The 22,633-nt window shown below is 40.0% G+C and overlaps 1 protein-coding gene across 11 annotated transcripts in view; it reads left to right on the forward strand.

The window, feature by feature from the left end:
- EVI5 (ecotropic viral integration site 5) overlaps positions 1-15,310 on the forward strand; it is a 284,357-nt gene extending 269,047 nt beyond the window's left edge. For all 11 annotated transcript variants that reach the window (XM_063664744.1, XM_063664783.1, XM_054476264.1 and 8 more), the window contains one exon: positions 10,087-15,310. In XM_063664744.1, coding sequence (XP_063520814.1) covers positions 10,087-10,401 — 315 coding nt within the window. In that variant the 3' untranslated portion in view covers positions 10,402-15,310. The remainder of the gene's footprint in view (positions 1-10,086) is intronic.
- Positions 15,311-22,633: the final 7,323 nt, after the last annotated feature.

Raw genomic sequence — 22,633 nt, forward strand, 5'->3', positions numbered from 1 at the left:
GGACTACAGGCATGCACCACTACACCCAGCTAATTTTTGTATTTGTAGTAGAGTCAGGGTTTCACCATGTTGGCCAGGCTGGTCTCGAACTTCTGACCTCAAGTGATCCACCAGCCTCGGCCTCCCAAAGTGCTGGGATTACAAGCATAAGTCACCATGTCCAGTCACCCAAGCGGTAATTATACATACCAAATTACTGGTGTAGAGAATTAGCAAGTCAGAAGGGTACTCTTAACATCTCTAATATTCTCACAGAAGTAAGGACTCCAGAGCGGCTCGCTGAATTGAATAGCCAGTGAGAATGTCTCTCTGGTAGTTGTGACTCTTTGCTGATGTTATTTGGAAGATAGCAAATCTAATGAATACCTAAAATACATTATTTTTAAATGTTACAGAAACTAGAAGACATTCATTAGAAAGAAACAAAGATTGTAACATAAACTTGTTTTTACTTATTTTATATACCCATATTTGAAGATAAAATAATGTGAAGGACTGAATTTGATTATGTAATATATTTTTTAAAAAATATATTAATAAATTTTTTAAAATGTTGAAATATAACTATTTCAACAGGCCAAGGTTGTTATTTAAAAATCCTTTTTCATTTGCTTCCAGTTAAATAGTCCATGGTTGCCAGGGTGAGGGTGAAGGGGGGATGTTAACATGGAAACAAAGTGCATATTTTAATGATTGTTAGAGCTAGGTGATGACAACATGGGGGTTCACTAAATTATTCACTGTATTTTTAAAAAAATATTCCATAATAAAAAGTTAAAGGCCAGGCACCGTGGCTCACATCTATAATTGCAGCACTCTGGGAGGCTGAGGCAGGAGGATTGCTTGAGGCCAGGAGTTCAAGACCAGCCTAGGGAACATAGACCCTGCTTCTACAAAAAAAGTCACAGGCTAAGTTCAGTGGCTCATGACTGTAATCCCACCACTTTGGAAGGCTGAGGTGAGGGAATTGCTTGAGGCTGGTAGTTAAAGACCAGCCTGAGCAACAGAGTGAAACCTCATCTCTATAGAAATAAAATAAATATTAGTTGGTGTGGTGGAGTATTCCTGTAGTCCTAGCTACTCAGGAGCCTGAGGCAGGAGGATCACTTGAGCCCAGGAGTTCAAGGATGCAGTGAGCTATGATTGTGTCCTTGCACTCTAGCCTAGGTGACAGAGGGAGACCCTGTCTCATAAATGAATGAATGAATGTTTTAAACTTTTTACTTACCTAACTGACAAAAATGAAAAAGCAAAAAAGTGATGCAAAGTTGTAGGGAAACCAGAACTTTTCAATGTTGTTGAGGGTGTAAATTTTTTTTTTTTTTTTTTTTTTTTTTGGAGATGGAGTCTTGCTCTGTCACCCAGGCTGGAGTGCAGTGGCGTGATCTTGGCTAGTGAACCCCCGCCTCCCAGGTTCAAGCAGTTCTGCCTCAACCTCCCGCGTAGCTAGGATTACAGGTGCCTGCCACCACACCCGGCTGATTTTTGTATTTTTAGTAGAGACGGGGTTTCACTGTGTTGGCCAGGCTGGTCTCCTGACCTTGTGATCCTTCTGCCTTGGCCTCCCAAAGTGCTGAGATTACAGGCATGAGCCACCATGCCTGGCGAAGGTATAAATTCTTAATCACCTTTCTGGAGGACAGCTCAAACATAGAAATCAAAGTTCTGTGTTCAAAGTTCAGTGTTAAAACTCATGCTGTATTTTATATTTCTGGCCATATATCTTAATGAAAGAATAAGACAGCTCTGAAGAACTGTGAGTTCAGAAACTGAGTTCATGGCAGTGCTGTTGTGAGGAGATGGAAAGCTAAATTTCCAAACAAAATCAGTTAAGCAGATGATGACACGTTGCTAAATGAGATACCATGCAGCCAGTAAAAGATTATGACAACGAGAAATGTTTGATATGTTATTAAGTGAAAAGGCAGGTTATTAAACAACATGCGTAATGACCAATCCATTTTTGAAAAGTAAGTAAGGTTAGAGAAATTATCTTGAAAGCTATATTAAAATGTTAATGGATTATCTCCGGATTGTGGGTTGTAGAATTGCTTCATTTTCTAAGGTGCCTTTAGTTGAGGTATAGTTTATGTAGTAAATAATAAAACTAAAATTGTATGAAAGACCATTTTTTGACAATTTCCAGTAGTTTCTTATGCTGTTAAGCTTTTAAAATGCCCGCAAAAAAAGAAGTCCACAAAATCATTGATAATTTTTTGACACTATTTGATTATGATTTAATGTCAGTCTTTGAATTTTTTTTTTTTTTTTTTTTTTTTTTTTTTTTGAGACAGAGTCTCACTCTGTCGCCCAGGCTAGAGTGAGGTAGCGCAATCTCAGCTCACTGCAACCTCCGCCTTCTGGGTTCAAGTGATTCTCCTGCCTCAGCCTACCAAGTAGCTGGGATTACAGGCACGCACCACCACATATGGCTAATTTTTGTATTTTTAGTAGAGACGGGGTTTCAACATGTTGGCCAGGCTAGTCTCAAAACTCCTGACCCCAAGTGATCCATCTGCTTCGGCCTCCCAAAGTGCTGGGATTACAGGCGTGAGCCACAACACCTAGCTGTCAGTCTTTGAATTTTGGATAAAGCATATATTTTATTTCTTCTTTTGAAGTGGAGGTTTTAATTTTTTAATGTTTACATTTATCATGCACATAATTTAAAAAGTCAAAGAATAATTAAAAGGCTTTTACAAAAAGAAGCAGTCTTGCCTGGGCAGGGTGGCTTAACGCCTGTAATCTCAGCACTTTGGGAGGCAAAGGTGGGTGGATTGCATGAGCCCAAGAGTTTGAGACCAGCCTGGGCAACATAGCGAAACTACGTCTGTAAAGAAAATACACAAATTAGCCAGGTGTGGTGGCCCACGTCTGTAGTCCCAGCTACTCAGAAGGCTGTGGTGGGAGGATCACCTGAGCCTGGGAGGTAGAGTCTGCAATGAGCTGGGATCGTGCCACTGTACTCCAGCCTGGGTGACAGAGTGAGACCCTGTCTCAAAAAAAAAAAAAAAAAAAAAAAAAAAAGAAGAAGAAGCAATCTCATACTTGCTTTTTGTGGGCCACTATTTTCAAACTAATTCTTTTTTTTTTTTTTAGACAGGGTCGCACTCTATCACCCAGGCTAGAATGCAGTGGTGGTGGGATGATAGCTCACTGCAGCCTTGACCTCCTGTGCTCAAGCAGTCCTCCCACCTCAGCTTCCTGAGTAGTTGGGACTACAGGTACATGCCACCACGCCCAGTTAATTTTTGTGTTTTTTGTAGAGACGGTCTCACATTGTTGCCCAGGCTAGTCTCATACTCCTAGGCTCAAGCGATTCACCTGCCTTAGCCTCCCAAAGTGCTAGGATTACAGATATGAGCCACCATGCCTGGCCACTAATTCTTGAGTGTTCAGTTTTGGCATCTTTACATGGGGAAAGATTTATCTCTTTTTCATTCTCCTCACCCCCACCATGAACCCACAGACTTTTTATCCCACCATTCTACTAATGTAATGATTTTTGTTAGATTAATTTACAGGATCTACATCATTAGTTTACATTTACATCATTAGAATTACATAACTGTCACTCACAACACAACAGCAAGCTCATAGGTGCTTAAGTATGCCTCTTCTCAGGCCTCTCTTCTGGAGTGGGGACTGAAGACAGGCCTGGGAAGTTTTATTTTTCACAAGTTTCCAAGATGGTGTTATGAGGGGGGTTGGAAAATGATGTTCTTGTTTTTCTGGCTCTACTTTAAAAAAAAGCTTTATTAAGATATAACTTACATATTATAATATGTTAAGTGTAAAATTCAATGGGTTTTGCATGTTTGCATAGTTTTGCAACTATATGCACAACTTTAGAATACTTCTGTCACCCCAAAAGAAACTGCATGCCTATTTGCAATCACCCCCTTTCTTCTCTCTCACCCAGTCCTAGGCAGCCACTAATCTACTTTCTGTCTCTATAAGATTTGCCTGTTCTGGACATTTCATATAATGGAATCATACAATATATTGTCTCTTGTGTCTTTCACTTAGCTTTCATATTCTTTTTTTTTTTTTTTTAAAGACAGAGTCTTACTCTGTTGCCCAGGCTGGAGTGCAGTGGCATGATCTCAGCTCACTGCAACCTCTGCCTCTGGGGTTCAAGCAATTCTCATACCTCAGCCTCCCAAGTAGCTGGGATTACAGGCGTGCACCACCACACCCAACTAATTTTTGTATTTTTAGTAGAGACGACGGGGTTTCCCCATGTTGCCCAGGCTGGTCTCGAAGTACCGACCTCAGCTGATCCACCCGCCTCAGCCTCCCAAAGTGCTGGGATTACAGTCATGAGCCAATGTACCCGGCCAGCTTAATATTTTTGAAGTTCATCCACATATCAGCACTTCATTCCTTTTTATTGCCAAATAGCATCAGTTATATGGAAATAGTGTATTAATGTGACTGTTTTGCTGGTATACATTTGCCCAAATGATTGCCTTGGTTTTTTTCATTTGCTTGGTGTGTTCTTTTATGTGTAACTCTCCTCTAGTGTCATGAAATTTCCTTTTATGTGTTAATCTCCTCTATCCAAACAATTTAGGTGTTCTATGAATTTCATCTTCTTGAAGAAATCTTTCTTCTGACTGCTTCAGTCTCTAGTCTGGGCTGGATGCCTCTAGGTCTCTTGTACAGCTGTCATCTTGGGGACATTTTTCATTACCCTAGGGATTCCCTTTGCCATACTTTTGTACTGGACTTCCTCTTTCTTCCATCAAAGACAAAAGATGCCTTTTTTCCTTGATGTACTTTATTTTGGTGGAGCATATGATCTACTTTCCTGAAAAAATGGTTTATGGGAGATAAATCATAAAAAGGTTTTATTAGATTCTACATCTCATGATTGATCCAAAAGAAGTTTAAAAAACAAAACAAAAAAAGGCCTTGTTGTAGGTCTTAACTCTTACTTAGCCTCACATTTATTTGATAGTTTGAGTGGGTATTTTAAAAATTGAAGATGATTATAAAAATTTTAATGTAGACATTTTTTCTCAGAATTTTGAAGGCACTGCTCTGTCTTTTGCAGTTGGAGAGTCTGATGCCATTCTGATTCTTAAATCTTTTATATAAAACATGTTTTTGCTTTTGGCAGGAAGCTTTACCTTTTCTTTCTTTCAAGTGTCCTGAAACTTCACTGTGATGTGTCATGGTATAGGTCTACTTTTATCCACTGTCCTGGACACTTGCTAGGCCTTTTCAGTCTCGAAGCTCATGACTTTCAGGTAAGAGAAAGGTAAAGAGGTCTAAGACCTCTTTTTTTTTTCTTTTTTTTAAGCATCCTGTTATTTTTACATAGATGCAGTGTCTGCAGAGGCAATAAATGATTTTTTAAAGTTTTCTTCTTCCCAGATAGTCTCTTCTCTCCTAATTGCGTTTTTTTCCGGCTTCTCGGAGATACTATCCTCAAATTCTCTGGTAATATGTGACTCTGCTCGAACTTTAAGACTGGGAACTAAAGACTGACAGGTGTTTTGAATTCCTGGGTAGGACTTGTTGACCTTCATTGTAGGGTGATCAAACTGAGATCCTTTTTTGGGGAATCCCAAGATTCCCTCAGATAGGAATCTTTTATAAAAATTACAGAGAGTGCTGGTGTCTCTATTTCCTTAGTGAGTCTCAAAAATACTTCCATGCACATTCAGTGACTTTAAAAAACCCGTGTCTCATTTTACCTGGAAATATAGTACTTTTTGTTTTTACTGGCATTTCACAAAAAATTTTTGTTGTTGCTCAGTGTTTGAAGATACTCATGTAGTATGTATTCAAAAATTAGGAAAGACAATGGGCCTCAAAAACATATGCTTCGTCAGTCATGGTGGTTCACACCTGTAATCCCAGCACTTTGGGAGGCCGAGGCAGGCAGATGGCTTGAGCTCAGGTGTTCAAGACCAGCTGGGCAACAATGACGAAACCTCGTCTCTACAAAAAATACAAAAGTTTTCCAGGTGTAGTGCCATGTACCTGTAGTCCCAGCTACTTGGGAGGCTGAAGCAGGAGGATCGCTCAAGCCCAGGAGGCAGAGGTTGCAGTGAACTGAGTTTGCACCACTGCACTCCAGCCTGGGCAACAATGCCAGACCCTGTCTCCCCCTGACCCAAAAAAAAAAAAAAAAGCATATAATAAATTATGTATGTGTAATTTTCAAGTGGATAGTTTTTATCAGATTCCTGATTCCCTGATGAGCCCAAAGAGATTTCAGACAAAACCAAAATACAAACAAAAGCCATTGCCTAGAGTAGTGGTCCCTATTCTGAGATGTGCATCAGAGTTATTCAGGCTTTTTAACCATATAGGTCTTCAGCCCTACCTCTATACCACAGGAAGAAAGTTGCAGAAAAAGTTCGTTTAAACAGTTTTCCTTGTGTCAGCCAGCAGGTGGTAGAATTGGCCCGGAACAGCTTGGTTGTACTACTGGAAAGATCGCGTCCATTTCTATATACCAGACACTGGTCAGATGTTCATAGTTCAGAAGCACTTTTGTCCTAAATAATTAAGAGTTCCATTTCAGCTAAATAAACTTTTTTCTGTCTCAGCCCCATTTTATTTGAACCAGAGGGTCTACCATGGTGATTCTGAGAGTTTAGAGCACAGTCATCCCTTGGTATCTATGGGGGATTGGTTTCAGGATCCCTGTGGACACCAAAAATCCATGGATGCTCAAGTTCCGTATATAAAATGATGTAGTGTTTGCATACAACCTACAGACATCCTCCCATATACTTTGAGTCATCTCTAGATTACTTTTAGCACCTAATCTAATGTAAATGCTATGTAAATAGTTGTTATACTGTATCGTTTAGGGGATGATGACAAGAAAAGAGTCGATACATGTTCGGTACAGAGGAAACCATCCTTTTTTTTTCTCCTAATTATTTTGGACCCACAATTGTTTGAATCCATGAATGTGGGTCCCACTGATATAGAGGTCCGATCATATTTCAAAATTTCCTGAGATGCATGTAAAAAATGTATATTCTGGGATTTCACTTTTCAAAAGGATTCAAAATCCTTGCATCTCAAGAGGGACTCTACATTTTTGACAGAAATCCTCAGTTCTTATGCAGATGACTAGTGGATTACATTTTGAAATATGCTAATCTCAGTTTGCTAGTGATAATACCCGTAAGGATTTTTTTCTTTTTTTTTTTTGGAGGAAAGGGAGAGTTGGGAAGGTTGATTGTCTGCCTGCTTTTTGTTGTTGCCTAAATATAGTTTGCCCCTGAAAGTCTGGTAATAAGGATAAGCAGTATACCATTTAGATCAGATAGCCAGGACTACACTTTAGAGGGCCCAGCTGTGGCTTTCTTCTAGCCAAACCCCTTTCCACAGGATGAGGACTCCCAGAAGACATGTCTACCTGAAGTTCATGCAGCCCCTTCTAGAACATATTCTGGGTAGTCAGTACCCTGGAATTCCTTCCCCAAATGCCCACTTCCAGGCCTAGTACAGGACTCCTCCCTCATCAGATCCAGTGTGCACACGCCTAAGTTTAAGGGACAGATAACCAAGGGATAGCTTCAGTTTTACCAGATAGTCGCTTACCTTCACCATTTTTTCTCTCCACCAATAAATTCCTTTACCTTTGCTATTCCATATTAACAGCTCTCAATGAGATTCCTTTGATGTTGAGGAAATGACCCTTCAACCTATAGTTAATTTTCTATAATTACATCTGATGATGAGGCTGCAGTGTTTTAATTGCAATAAATTTTGTTAGAGCAAAGGAAAGCTGCAGCTTTCCAAACAGTTGGGAAGTTGTGGTTCTTCTACCATACTCCTCGTTTATAACAGCCAGGAAGAAGGAAGACACATGTTCCATATGATTTCTTCAAAAAGGTCTGGGGGAAAAAGAGAAAGGAAGAGATTAACTGACTTAATTTAACACTTGGAGCTATAAATCGTGTGTTGCAATATGGCGATAGGATGTTGCATCAGAACGTGGCAGTTGTAACAATGCAGTGGGTATCACAACCTTGAGGAGGCCTTTGTGGTGCTATATGCCCTTTTCCTAAAGATTCAACTCCAAGTATAGATCCCTCTGTTCTGCCAAGGAGAATGGTATTATTTAAATTACATTGTACCTCACTATAAATTTGTCCACTTGGTCTAGGGCACAGGAGTATAGTTGAAGGTCTGCTTGGGCCAGACATCATTGTTCTGAGTCCCTGCATCCCTGCTGATTCTTGTTGTCATATACAATCAGGGAAGTGCTGAGGTTTCTTCACTTCTTCCTGGAAGTCTTTCAGGAAAGCTGGGAGGTATTATGGTGAGGCTGTAATGTCTTTATTCTCAGAACCGTTAGTTTTGAAAGTGTATGTAATATTTCCTGAATGTTTCACATTGCCTTTATCTAAAGATTGTGACTAGGAGTTTGTCCCTGAGAAACAAGGATAAGGGTAGGAGACGTGGAGCATATTTTAGCAAGATTCTTAATAGTCAGAGTAGATATTTGGTAGCTAATTCTTGTTTTTGGTTTTGGTTTTTTACTCTTCCACTTTATTGTAGGATAAAATTCATGATGCATGAGAGAAATGAAATAAGTGACAGAATGTCAAAATCAAACTTTAAAACATAAACTCTTGAGGGCAGAGCCTGATGACTTAATTGTATGTGAGTAGAACTGGTACTATCATGGTTGTGGGTTTGGGAGTTTGAGGAAACTTGAGCAAAGAAGTGGCAGATGATGAAAATAAATCAGTTTTAATTCTGATAAAACTGGTTTTGGAAAATGTGGTTTAGATTTAAATGTGGCACAATTTTTTCAATACTAAACTCTAGAATTAGTCAGACTTGCCCACCCAGTAACAGGTAGCTTTTGACCTCCTTAAGCCTCCTAATGTGAGGGTCTTGTACTATAAAACTCCAGGGATTGAGGACTAGAGCCTCGTTCTAAAAGACGGGAAGAAAGGGAAAAGAGATGAGTGAGGCATACCATTCCTCTCTCCTCCTCCCCACTAAGAGAAGCCTCACCTTCTCCCCAGGGGGAGTTGGGGAGAGAAGGCAGAAATGTTATACCGGACTGGCATTCCCCCCATGCAGAAGGAAACCTCATGAGTGGGAAGCAGCATTCCTCCCCGACTGTGAGTGACGGTGATATGCTGGCCTTTGGGCTATTATAACAGGATGGAGACTCTTAGCAAAGTTTTAATGATTTATAAATCATTTTCATCATTTACAGAACTATGGAGACATTCTGTCAGGATAGTGTGTGTGACAGTATGGTTTTAAAGTTCATATCTTCTAGAAATACCAGCAAAATATTTACAGATAAACTGATAGGATGTCTGGGGTTTACCTCAAAATTATCCAGGAACAAGAGGGGTGTAATGTAAAAAGATTGTCCACGATGGGTGTTACTTGTTGAAATTAAGTGATGGGTACATGGAGTCCATTATATTATCTCTAGTATAATGAAGATTTAGTTTGAATCTAAACTTTGCTACTAGCTATATATGTCCTTAGCAAGTTACTCTTCCTGAGTCTCCATTTCGTGATCTGTAGAATGAGAAAAGTAAATACTAAAATCTATCACATAGGACGGTTGTTATGATTCAATTAAAATAAGTTACAGGCCAGGTGTGGTGGCTCACACCTGTAATCCCAACACTTTGGGAGACTGAGGCAGGCAGATTGCTTGAGCCCAGGAGTTTGAGACCAGCCTGGGCAACATGGTGAAACCCTGTGTCTACAAAAAATACAAAAAAATTAGCCAGGCATGGTGGCACACGCCTGTAGTCCCAGCTACTCAGGAGGCTGAGGTGGGAGAATGGCTTAAGCCTGGGAGGCGGAGGTTGCAGTGAGCCGAGATCGCACCATTGCACTCCAGCCTGGGTGACAAAGTGAGACTGAGACCTGTCTCAAAAAAAATAAAATAAAAATAATTATAAGTCCATTATATAACACGTAGAAGACACTCAAAAATTAGTAACTATGATTATACCTGTAAATAGAAAAATAATAAGGCATCTTCTTCCTTAAACATGGAATGTTTGCTTTTTGGCATGTGTGTGTTTCCCCCATTTGACTATATTAACTTGGATTTTGTTTTAACAGCTCAGGTGCCTAAAAGGCCAGAGGGGCTTCTCGGGCCAGCCTCCTTTTGATGGAATCCACATTGTCAACCATTTAATAGGAGATGATGAATCATTCCATTCCTCCGATGAAGATTTTATAGATAATTCCTTACAGGAAACTGGCGTTGGTTTTCCTTTGCACGGAAGATCTGGCTCGATGTCTTTGGACCCCGCAGTGGCAGATGGTAGTGAGAGCGAAACAGAAGACAGTGTGCTGGAGACCAGAGAGAGCAACCAAGTGGTTCAAAAGGAGCGGCCCCCGAGACGAAGAGAGTCGTATTCAACCACTGTCTGACCATCACTGTGACCGAGACTATGGATTTATTTAAGGGATCAGTTATCATATGATTAGGGCTTTTTGGAAATAATTTGTTTCATATGTATATTTTATATATATATATATATATTTTACAGTCTTATCTGCCTTTTTATCTTTGCCAAATCTTTACCACTGATTTACCATTGCCATAAAGTAGACTGGTATATGGTTAATGTGTAAAACAAGGTTCTAACAGTATTACTGAATATTAATGTTTCTTGTTTAGAAAAATGCAACTGTATCTATATGTGGGAACCATTCTGAAGTTCAAAACTATGGAAAATTGAATTTTCTTCAGACAAAACTGCTCTTGTGCAATATTTTATGCTCAGTGAGCAAATTGTGTATTTATGTTTATCAATTTGTTCTCAAGGTGGCTGTCTACAGACATTTGACCAAGACATACATCTGATTTACCTTGTGTTTTGTTTTTTTTATTGTTGTTTTTTTTTTAAGATGGAGATTCACTCTGTCACCCAGGCTGGAGTGCTGTGGTGTGATCTCAGCTCACTGCAACCTCCACCTCCCAGGTTCAAGCAATTTTCCTGCCTCAGCCTCCCGAGTACCTGGGACTATAGGTGCGCACCACCACGCCTGGCTAAGTTTTTGTATTTTTAGTAGAGATGGGGTTTCACCATGTTGGCTGGGCTGGTCTTGAACTCCTGACCTCAAGTGATCCACCCACCTCAGCTTCCCAAAGTGCTGGGATTACAGGCGTGAGCCACTGCACCCAGCCTACCTTGTCTGTTTGTGTCTGGGAGGTTTTTTTTATTTTTATTTTTTCATGAAAATTATTGGTGGGCCACTGAAAGTCCCCACACACAAAGCCTTTATTCTATATAATTTCATAAACACAAATTCATGATTATCTGTTTTGAGAGTTTTAAGTTTTGTTTTAATGTTTAACTTTTATGTGCATATGATGCTTCCATGTGTTGATTACTAGAGTAGTAGGTTAACTATACAGACATACTGTTTATTTGTACATATTTATAAATCTGTACCACCTAACATTGAACATCATTTTATATGAAGAACATACATGTTGCAAAATGACTGCTTTCAGCATCTAACAGGACTTCTGTAAATAATAGGTTAAAAGTTAAAAATAAAACACTAATGTTTTAAGAGCTTTAGTATTTTGCTTAGCATTCAACACTAGCAGATTCATAACTGATGCCTGTTCAAAAACACTATTGGTGGAATCTTTTATTTCATGTAGCTACTAAATTTTTCATGACTGAAGAGGTTATAGCACGTATTAGTTAGTGCTAATATTCTACTGAATATAATTTAAGCAATGGGCTAAGGTCCAAGAAACATAGCAATTATATCTACAAATAATCTATTAACATGATCTTCAGAATCTCTAGTTTTTGTTCTATAGATAAAGCCATAAGAATCCTTTCCTACCAGTTTTTCCTATATCATTTAGATATTATTTCCTAGAAAACAGGATGCCCGTCACTGATAAATTAGAGAAAACACCCAAATTATACTTGCACTATGGAAAGACGACATGAATATGTTGACTGGGTACTTTCTACTCTCATTTTTGTTAGCCTATGAAAAAAAAACATTTTGTTAACCTATGGAAAAAGCCTTGGAAGAGAAAAGTAGAATTCAGTATGTATGGAGGCACAGTTTTGCACAGTATGTTGCATGCAGCAAAAAAAATTATGAAATAGAGTAGAAGAGATAAAAGTCATTTTCTGTCAAAAACTAGGAGTTAAGCCTTCAGGTACATTGTGGACTAGGCTTTCCAGCAAGGTTTTTGTAGCTATTTGCTTGCCTGAGAAATGAAATTGAAAACATACCCCTGTGTCTGTCCTTAACACCAGGCTAAATTCTGGTGGTTAAATAACTTATCTGTGGTTACAAGCTAGTAAGTAGCAGAGCCAAGAATTTTTTTAATATAGAGACAGGTGTCTCACTGTGTTGTCCAGGGTGGTCTTGAACTCCTGGCCTCAAGCAGTCCTCCTGCCTCAGCCTCCCAAAGTGTGGGGATTACAGGTGCGAGCTACTGCGCCCAGCAAGAGCCAAGATTTTAATCTAGATCTCCCTAAAACCAAAGCTTTTGAAAGGGTTCAGCTGAAGAATTTTTCAATTCTCTGTTTTGTTTTGTTTTTATTTTTGTTTTTTGAGATGAAGTCTCACTCTGTAACCCAGGCTGGAGTGCAGTGGTACGATCTTGGCTCACTGCAACTTCCACCTCCCGCGTTCAAGCGATTCTCCTGCCTCAGCTCCCAAGTAGCTGGGACTACAGGTGCACGCCACCACAACTGGCTAATTTTTGTATTTTTAGTAGAGATGGGGTTTTGCTATGTTGGCCAGGCTGATCTCAAACTTCTGACCTCAGGTGATCCCCACCCGCTTTGACCTCCCAAAGTGCTGGGATTACTAGACGTAAGCCACCACACCTGGCAATTCCCTGCTTTTTTGACAATGTAATTTAAATGAATTTGATTTAAATGTCTCCTGAATATATATACAGATAGATATATGAGTATCAACACTTACAAGCTCTACACAGTCTGTAAGTGTAGATACTACTTACTCGTAGGATTGTCTTGTGCTTTGGGGATTTTTGTTCGGAGTTCTATACTATCAGCCCAGAAAGCTGTCAATGTCCAAGTGAAGTGAGATGATGCGTGGCCACATTATTGCTTTGACCCTCACATCAAGAAATCTGAATGATCTGGACCAGGGGTCAGCAAACTGCAGCCTACAAGCTATTCCAGTCAGCTGCCAGTTTTTACTTTTTTAAATAGTTGGGGAAAAAATTCCAAAGACTGATATTTTGTGTCCCATGAAAATTATATGAAATTCGAATTGCAGTGTCCATAAGTAAAGTTTTATTGGGGCACACCCACGCTCACCCTTTTAAATATTGTGTATGGCTGCTTTGTGCTACAGTAGCAGAGTTGAGTCATTGCAAGGGAGACCATATGGCCCAGGTAGCCTAAAATATTGATCTGATCCTTTACAGAAAAAGTTTGCTAACCCTTGATAACAGATACTCTAAAATGCAGGTTTTTCTTCTTCAGTTTAGCTCAGTGGTAGGTCAAATTGTTTGCTTTTGCTATTAAGCTTATGATTTGGAAACGTAAAATTTCATGGTGGATCTTATACTCAGAACTATTCAAAAGGGAAAACATGCAGCCATTTTATATGATGAAGTCTCTTATTCCATAGAAAACTGTAGAAAGATATCTGTATCTTTGGAAAGGAGAAAGAAAGGAAAGAACTCCAGAATCCCATCACTGTTCTTTAAAGCATGCATCACAGGCCTTTAAGGGTATGCTTTATTGAGTAAAGGTTATAGTTTGACTTTAAGATAAGATAATTTTCTAGAATCATGTTTGAATTCTAAACTTTGATATTCTTAAGTACCATTTCTGATTATGAATTAGGTGTTAAAATAATCATGGTAAGGAAACCTTAATCTGTTGAAACTCTTGTAATTTGGACAACAAAAAAACTAGAAATAACACTCTTTTCTTTGAAGATCTAATTCAAATACACCTTAGAAGAGTTTAAAATCTCCCAGGCCTTTAGGATGCAATAGGATATTATGCCCTGGTTTGACTCCTTTTCATTCAAATTAATGTAAGTATGTTGTTCAAGACTTTGAAGCATTGAACAATGTTCTCGATGAATTTTATTTAATCACTGACATTTTGTGATATTTAAATGTTATTAAGTTAAACACTTAGAGTTGAGTATATTCGGGGAGAAAAGTGAATGAAATGACTCATAATAAGAAAGCTTGCTCCCTTGGGATAATTACCTTCCTGGTGTCATTGCCATCCTGGGTTGACAAGCTGCAAGTAGAGGATACAAGTGATGTGAATAAAATGGAAATTGCATTGAGTTAATGAAACAGACACTTTTAGATCAAGAAAACACTTCAACAGCCTTTTTAAAAATTGGCACACTCCTACAGTCCCAGCTACTCAAGAGGCTGAGGCAGGAGGATCACTAGAGTACAGGAGTTTGGGGCTGTAGTATGTAATGATCACGCCTGTGAAAGAATAACCACTGCACTCCAACCTGGGCAACATGGCAAGACCCTGTCTCTTTAAAAATTATTCTTCCTGGGAAAAGAAGTCAAAGAAGTAACTTTACACAATTTCTACCCCCACCATGTTTTTTGTTTGTTTGTTTTTTGGCTAGATACTAGGTATTCAGTGTTTGCTAACTGAGATGTCAGGTTTCAACTAATCAGCCAGTTATTTGGGAAGGAGAAAAACTTTTTCTCAACTCTGAACATGATGCAGTTTATTAACTCTCCAGATAGTGCCTTTGATTGAAAATAAGGTCTACACCTTTTTAAGAATATTATTTCTGACATCAGAAGAAATAATTTAGTTCCTTATTCTCATTTATCTTTTATATAATGCACTGTAATATTCAGGTTTAAAGTAAAATAAGTATATGAATTATATTTTGGTAAAACTGTTTCATGACCAGCTTGATTAATGTATATTAACATACCAGACATTGACAGCAAACATTTCATGAAATCAATTATGTACTTACTAAAACAATGAGTTTTAGCTTGAAAGTTACTGCTGCTCTATTATTAACAAAACTAAGTTTTAAAAATTAATTTTAATTCTGCTGAAATTTAATTTCTGGTTAAAGGTATAGTGGATGCTATTTATGATCCAAGTTTTTACATCACATCTATTGATCTGCCTATCCCTTCTTTTTACTCCAAAGAGGAGATGATAGAATAATACATTCAGTATACTACCAAGAAGCAAAGTTACAATGTGTTTCATTTTACTGTTGGAATTTTTTATTGTAACATTGTATGATAACCTGAAATGTTTACGTGTGCCTTTTCTTTAAACAATTAAAGTTTTCCATTTTATAAGAATTTCTGTTTCCTTCAGCTTTTCAACTTTAAAAGAGGAGGGGCATCAAAACACTGTTAACGAATGGGTGGGGCGCAGTGGCTCACACCTGTAATCCCAGTACTTTCAGAGGCCGAGGCGGGCAGATCACTTGAGCTCAGAAGTTCGAGAACAGCCTGGCCAACATGGTGAAGCCCTGTTTTTACTAAAAATACAAAAGTTAGCCAGGTGTGGTGGTGCATGCCTGTAGTCACAGCTACTCAGGAGGCTGAGGCAGAAGAATCGCTTGAACCTGGGAGGTGGAGGTTGCAGTGAGCCATGATCACACTATTGCACTCCAGCCTGGGTGACAAAGCAAGACTCCGTGTCAAAAAAAAAAGGTTGGCCTGATGTGAAATGTTCATTAGCGAGGTTTGTGCTCCGAAGGTGCAGGGACTACATCCACCTGGTCCACCCACATATTTTTAGTGCTAAACAGAGAATCTGGTACGTGATTGCATTCAGAGAATTTTTTTTTTTTTTTTTTTGAGACGGAGTTTCGCTCTCGTTGCCCAGGCTGGGGTGCAATGGCACGATCTTGGCTCACTGCAACCTCCGCCTCCCGGGTTCAAGTGATTCTCCTGCCTCAGCCTCCTGAGTAGCTGGGATTACAAGCATGCGCCACCACACCCGGCTATTTTGTATTTTTAGTAGAGACAGGGTTTCTCCATGTTGGTCAGGCTGGTCTCGAACTCCCGACCTCAGGTGATCTGCCCGCTTCGGCCTCCCAAAGTGCTGGGATTTCAGTCGTGAGCCACCACGCCCGGCTCAGTAAATATTTTTTAATTTAATGGAAGACTGTCTTTAGTGAAAGATGTCTAGGTTTGTTTCCTTTAGGAACATGGTAATTTTTTGGAAATACCAATAGCAGTATTTTCATCTCACATTGTACTTTAGGTTATTAATTAGCAACTAATTCAATAAATACATTCAATTATATATAATTTGAGTACACATATGGATACTATCATAAAAGGAAAGTTATACCTTCTGCATCTTTATCACAATGGTAATGTCATTTAGTTCACAAGCAAGAGCTTACTATATATTCTGCTTTACTCCCAACAGGAATTAAGGCACGTTTTGAAGATACCTGAAATATGACAAGCTATAATCCAGGGAGTCTCCACCTTGGCACTGACTTTTGGAAGTAGCCAAATAATTCTGTTTTGGGAGGCTCTCCTGTACATCATAGGATGTTTTGCAGCATCCCTGGCCTCTACCCAGTAGATGCCAGTAGCACCCCCTCTTTTAGTTGGGACAACCCAAAATGTCTCCAGACGTGGTCAAATGTCACCAGCAGGAAGGACAGAGAATGAAAATCACTGCTAGTTGAGAACCACTGCTATAAATTTAGAATTGGGTCATAAAAAGAGCCACTCGGGCCGAACATAAAAATATATACATCATTTGGGGTTTTGTACATGGCACAGCAGCTCCCTTACTGCAATCTATTGAAAGTCAGCCCTTGACACAAGGGGTTGTAAAATACAAAAACAAAAACTATACACACACACACACACACCACCCAGGTACCATGATTCATGCCTGTAATCCCAACACTTGGGGAAGATGACATGGGAGGATCCCTTGAGGCCAGGAGTTGGAGACCAGTCTGGGCAAGATGGCCCCAGTCTCTTTAAAAAAAAAATTATATATATATATTTATACACACACATATATATACACACACCCCTGTTAAAGACGCATCACAAATTTGACTCTGTTTCCAGTAGTCATGAAAAAAGTAGTATCTGAACCACAATGAGGTACCATTTCACACACCTATTAGGATGGCTATTTAAAAAACGAAAATATGCCCTGTGAAAACCCGGGAGCTCAAAAAAAAAAAAAAAAAAAAAAAAAAGGAAAACCGTTGGCAAAAGATGTGGAAAAACTGGAACCTTTGTACATTGCTGCTGGGAGTGGAAAATGGTGTAGCCTCTGTGAAAAACAGTTCAGTGGTCTTTAAAAATGTTAATTGTAGAATTACCATGTAACCCAGCAATTCCGCTTCTAGACATATACTCAAAGCAGTGACTCAGATACTTGCACATCAATGTTCACAGCAGCATTACTCATGATAGCCAAAATGTGGGAACAACCCATATGACCAACAGGTGAATGGGTAAGTAAAATGTGGTATATACTATATATACAATGGAATACTATTCAGCCATTAAAAAGTAAAATTATAATGCTACAAAATAGGTGAACCTTGAAAACATGCTAAGTAAAGTAAGCCAGACACATAGTATGGTTCCACTTATATGAGATATCTAGAACAGGCAAATTCATAGAGACAGAAATAGAGTAGACATTACCCAGCAATGGAGGTGAGGGAAGAGAGTTACGGCTTAATGGATATGGAACTTTTTTTGGGATGCTGGAAAAGTTTTGGAGATGGATAGTGGTCGTGGCTGCATGACACTGATTGTACTTAATGCCACTAAGTTGTACATTTAAAAATGGTTAAAATTATAAAAAAAAAAAAAAGAAATATTAGGCATGTTAAGAATTTAGCATCAGCCAGGCATGGTGGCTCATGCCTGTAATCCCAACACTTTGAGAGGCTGAGACAGGAGGATCACTTGAGCCCAGGAGTTCAAGACCAGCCTGAGCAACATAGCAAGACCCCATCTCAAAAGAAATAAAGAACTTAAAGTCAACTTATTTACTAAAGATATTCAAATAAAGATATTTAGAAGGAAAAAAAGTAAAACCTGCGGTTATAAAATTTGCAGCGCCCATGAAATAAGAAAATGTTTAGGCGTAAAATTCTAGCACTAGAGCACTAGACTGGGACTCAAGCTTTGTACTGATTAATCCTGGACAAATAACAAAACATTATGACCTCCGTGCTGATCCGTGGACACACCAGACTCCCATCAGGACCCTGCCCTTCCTAGGATGCTCAGCTAAATACCACAAGGCAGCTCCCCACCTCCACCAGGTCTCTGCTCAACCTGCACAGGAGGCCTTTTCTGATCCTTCCGTTGAAAAAGCCTCTTCCTAGCTTTACTTTTCTCCATAGCAGTGATTACAGTCTGACATCCTACCCATTTTACATATTTGTTGGTTTATTGTTTATCTCCTCACACTAGAATGCAAGCTTTATGAGTGCAGAGATTTTTATCTCTACCCCAGCAGTGCCTTGGCTCTCAGTAAATATTTGTTGAATGAATGCATGAATAACTGAAGAAGTCATTTTACCTCAATGTCTTCATTATTGAAACGAGATAACATCTGTGAAATACAAATGTCAGTAGAAAGTCCAGGATTCCAATGCAGCCAGCCTAGCTCCAGAGTCCTCTAATTACACTATTGCTTTGGCACAAGGCACAGATCAGTCACTGTTGAGGAAGCAAAGATGAACCAGACCAACTCCTACCCTCATGCATGGGGCAAGAGACACAGGAGTACAGACGCACTGCCGTGGGAATTCAGAGGTTACATCCAACTTGGGGGAGGGGCTTATTTTGCATCCCTACCCCCTCCCTGCCCATTCCCCACCCTGTGTACCGGATGGTGCCGTGACCCTGCCACAACCTTTATGTACCATGCCCCATTCTCTCCTATCCTATGACCTGCTCAGAGGTGACCTACTGATGTCACCTAACTGGGTCTATAGCTGCATCTCTCCTGCACTCCAGATTTTACCAAGAATGTCTGAAAATGAAGCATCTTAAACCAGGCCCAGAGAACCTTTTTAAATCGTCCTGAACTGACTCTCAGTTCACTACTGTGTCCACGGTGAGATCAGAAGGCTGCTGTGTCCTCACTCCCCTGTTGCCTACAGTTGGCTACCTTTTCAGAGACCGCACAGCGTCTTCTCTGAGGCTGTCCTCAGTTACAGGAGAAAGCAGGGTCAGGTGGAAAGAAACCGGTTGGCTTTAAAGATGTTGTTTCTCTGATTTTTTTTTTTTTAAAGGAAATGCATACTGTACACATGAGAGACTCCAAGGCTGAGATGCTGTGGCAGTTGAGATGCACCTGGGAGCTCCTAACTGTTCCCTGCCTCTGCCTCAGAGGGCGGGACGGCAGCCATTGCACACCACCCCCTCCACAGCAAACCAGTCAAGCCTTGTCTCTTCCCCCTACCAAGGGGCTCTTCCCCTCCAGGAGAGGCTTTCCTAGTCTCTGGTGTCACCTATGCCCTTCCTGTCCCAGGACAGGAACAGATGCACCCCATTGGTGCTTGCTGTACTTCTACATTCAAGGCACAATTTTGTGTGTCCCTGCCTAACCTCAACCAGGATGACTTCGTTGTGGGTAGAAGAGATGACATCTTATTCATCAGCCTGCTTTGTCACTTTTGTATGTCTCAAGGTCCAGCATCTGTCCTTGTGCCTGTCACTGGAGTGCAGAATTAGACTAACGATGCTCCATTTACAAAGAGAGTTTTAAAACGTTTAGCACATGAATGAATATTTGTCTCTGCAGCCTCCTTACCACCAAATACGCTTGAGGTCAAGCTTCAGCTTCCCAGGAGTCTGTGAGCCATTTTCCTCTCCCAGCTCCCTCGGCCCAGCTGAATTAGTGCCAGAACTACAAAAGCAAATTGCCAGGTGAAGTGGTAGAAAACCAAAGCATGGGAGTCATGATGTTAAGCACAAATTTTTAAAGAACAATTTCATGCATTTCCACCTGTTAACTCTTAGTCCATTCAGAGGCTGAAGGCAGGTCCAGATCTGCCCTTTTCTGGCAAGCTGCCTTCTAGTTGTGCTGTGGAGGGATGTTCCTGGCGGGCAGCTCCCCAGGCCAGTGCTGGGATTTGAGTAATCACAGGCCCAAGTAGGGTGTGTGGGAAGGTGTGCTGTTTGGTCTGGCTCACAGCCGCTGACACTCTGCAGCTATTTTAAACAGATCCCACAACCTTTCATTTGCTTCACTAATTTCTCTAAAATAGAATTGTTTATTTGTGGGTGAAAATTGGAGACGTTTCTTGTTCATCACCAAACTGGTCTTTGGTGAGACTGGAGACAATGCGTGTACTGGAGCCTAAAGGGTTTGGCACATAGTAAGTGTTCAGTCAACAGTAGCTGCTGTTGTTAGCTGAGTTCCCTGAGAAAGATTGTGCATGGCATCTCTGAATTCCCCAGAACCAGTATAGGCTGCTCGGTAAGTAGTTATTGATGTGAATGTTCCTTCTGACTTGACTTCTCACCTGTGTCCTCTGTCCACATAGTATCTCCACATATTTGCCATGTGTGGTACATTGGAAGTATTGTTTGAGGTGATTGCACAACAGTCTCTACTTTCTGATTGCTAGTAGTGGTAATGATAATAGTAGTTATTATTATACAGTAATATCCTGCATTAGTCAGAATAGGCTGGATTTTGCTGTGTTAACAAATACTCTGAAATCTCAGTGGTTTACATCAGTTCTCACTCATGCTGTTTGTCCATCAAATGCTGGCTGTGGCTCTGCTCTATGCTGTTTTCACTCTAGGACCCAGGCTGATGATGCTACTTCTATTTTGAACATTGCTGAGTGTTGTGGCAGAGGGCAAAGGGATACAGTGAACCACATGCTGTCTCCCAAAGCTTCTCCCTGGATGTGATATACATCATTTCGAGGCACATTTCTTTTTCTTTTTTTTTTTTTTTTTTGAGCTGGAGTCTCACTCTGTCTCCCAGGCTGAAGTGCAGTAGCACGATCTCGGCTCATTGCAACCTCTGCCTCCTGGGTTCAAGCGATTTTCCTGCCTCAGCCTCTCGAGTAGCTGGGACTGTAGGAGTGCATCACCATGCCCGGCTAATTTTGTGTGTGTGTCTGTGTGTGTGTGTGTGTGTGTGTGTGTGTGTGTGTATTTTTAGTACAGACAGGGTTTAACTATGTTGGCCAGGCTGGTCTCGAACTCCTGACCACGTGATCCACCCGTCTCGGCCTCCCAAAGTGTTGGAATTACAGACGTGAGCCACCACGCACGGCCAGAGGCACATTTCACTGGCTAAGGTAAGTCACATGCTAAGACATCCCAGGGAGAGGGTAGTGAATATTTGGAAACATAGTACTTACTCTGTGCCAACAAGTACTCTGAGTACATTTTAGAAACAATGGCTTTATTGCGATATAATTCACACACTATAAAATTCAGCCTTTTAAAGTATACAATTGCATAGTACAGCACAGAGTTGTACAACCATCACCACTATCTAATTTCAGAGTATTTTCATCATGAAAAAAGAAACCTAATACTCACTAGCAACTACTTACCATTTCCTCTTCTCAGCCCCTGGCAACCATTATTCTACTTTCTGTTTCTATGGATTTGCCTATTCTGGACATTTCATATAAATGAATCATAGAATATGTGGCTTTCTGTGTGTGCTTCACTTAGCATAATTTTTTGAGGCTCATCCATGTTGTAGCATCTATTAGTGCTTCATTGTTTTTTCTTTTTATTTGCTGAATAATATTCTATCATATGGGTTTACCTCATTTTGTTAATCTATTCACCAGTTAATGAAGATTTAGTCTGTTGTCATTTCTTTCCTATGATGAATGATGCTGCAATGAACATTTATGTACATGTTTTCATGTGGACATAGGTTTTCAATTCTGTTGGGCATATACCTAGGAGTAGAATTGCTGGGTCATATAATAATTCCATGGTTTTTTTTGTTTTTTTGTTTTTTGTATTGAGACGGTGTCTCACTCTATCGCCCAGGCTGGAGTGCAGTGGCGCTATCTCGGCTCACTGCAAGCTCCGCCTCCCGGGTTCACGCCATTTTCCTACCTCAGCCTCCAGAGTAGCTGGGACTGCAGGCACCCGCCACCACGCCTGGCTAATTTTTTGTATTTTTAGTAGAGACAGGGCTTCACCGTGTTAGCCAGGATGGTTTCAATCTCCTGACCTCGCGATCCGCCGGCCTTGGCCTCCCGAAGTGCTGGGATTACAGGCATGAGCCACCGCGCCCGGCCAATAATTCCATGTTTAACATTTTGAGGAACTGCCAAACTGTTTTGAGTGTCTGGAGTATTTTACAATCCCACCAGCAATATATGATAAGGGCTCCAATTTCTCCACATCTTCATCAATACTTACTATTTTTTCTTTGTTTTTTTTAATATTATTTAATTTTTAATTGAAAAATAACTATTATATATGTTTATAAGGTACAATGTGATGTTTTGATGTATGTTTACAATGTAGAATGATTACATCAGGCTAAACACTTTATGTCTTTTTTTATTTTAACCAACCTAGTGGGTATGAAGTGGAATCTCACTGTGGTTTTGATCTACATTTTCCTAATGACTAATGGTGTTGAGCATCTTTTCATATACTTATTGACCCTTC

This window comes from Pongo pygmaeus, chromosome 1 (genome assembly GCF_028885625.2).
Source record: "Pongo pygmaeus isolate AG05252 chromosome 1, NHGRI_mPonPyg2-v2.0_pri, whole genome shotgun sequence".
Taxonomy (NCBI): Eukaryota; Metazoa; Chordata; class Mammalia; order Primates; family Hominidae; genus Pongo; species Pongo pygmaeus.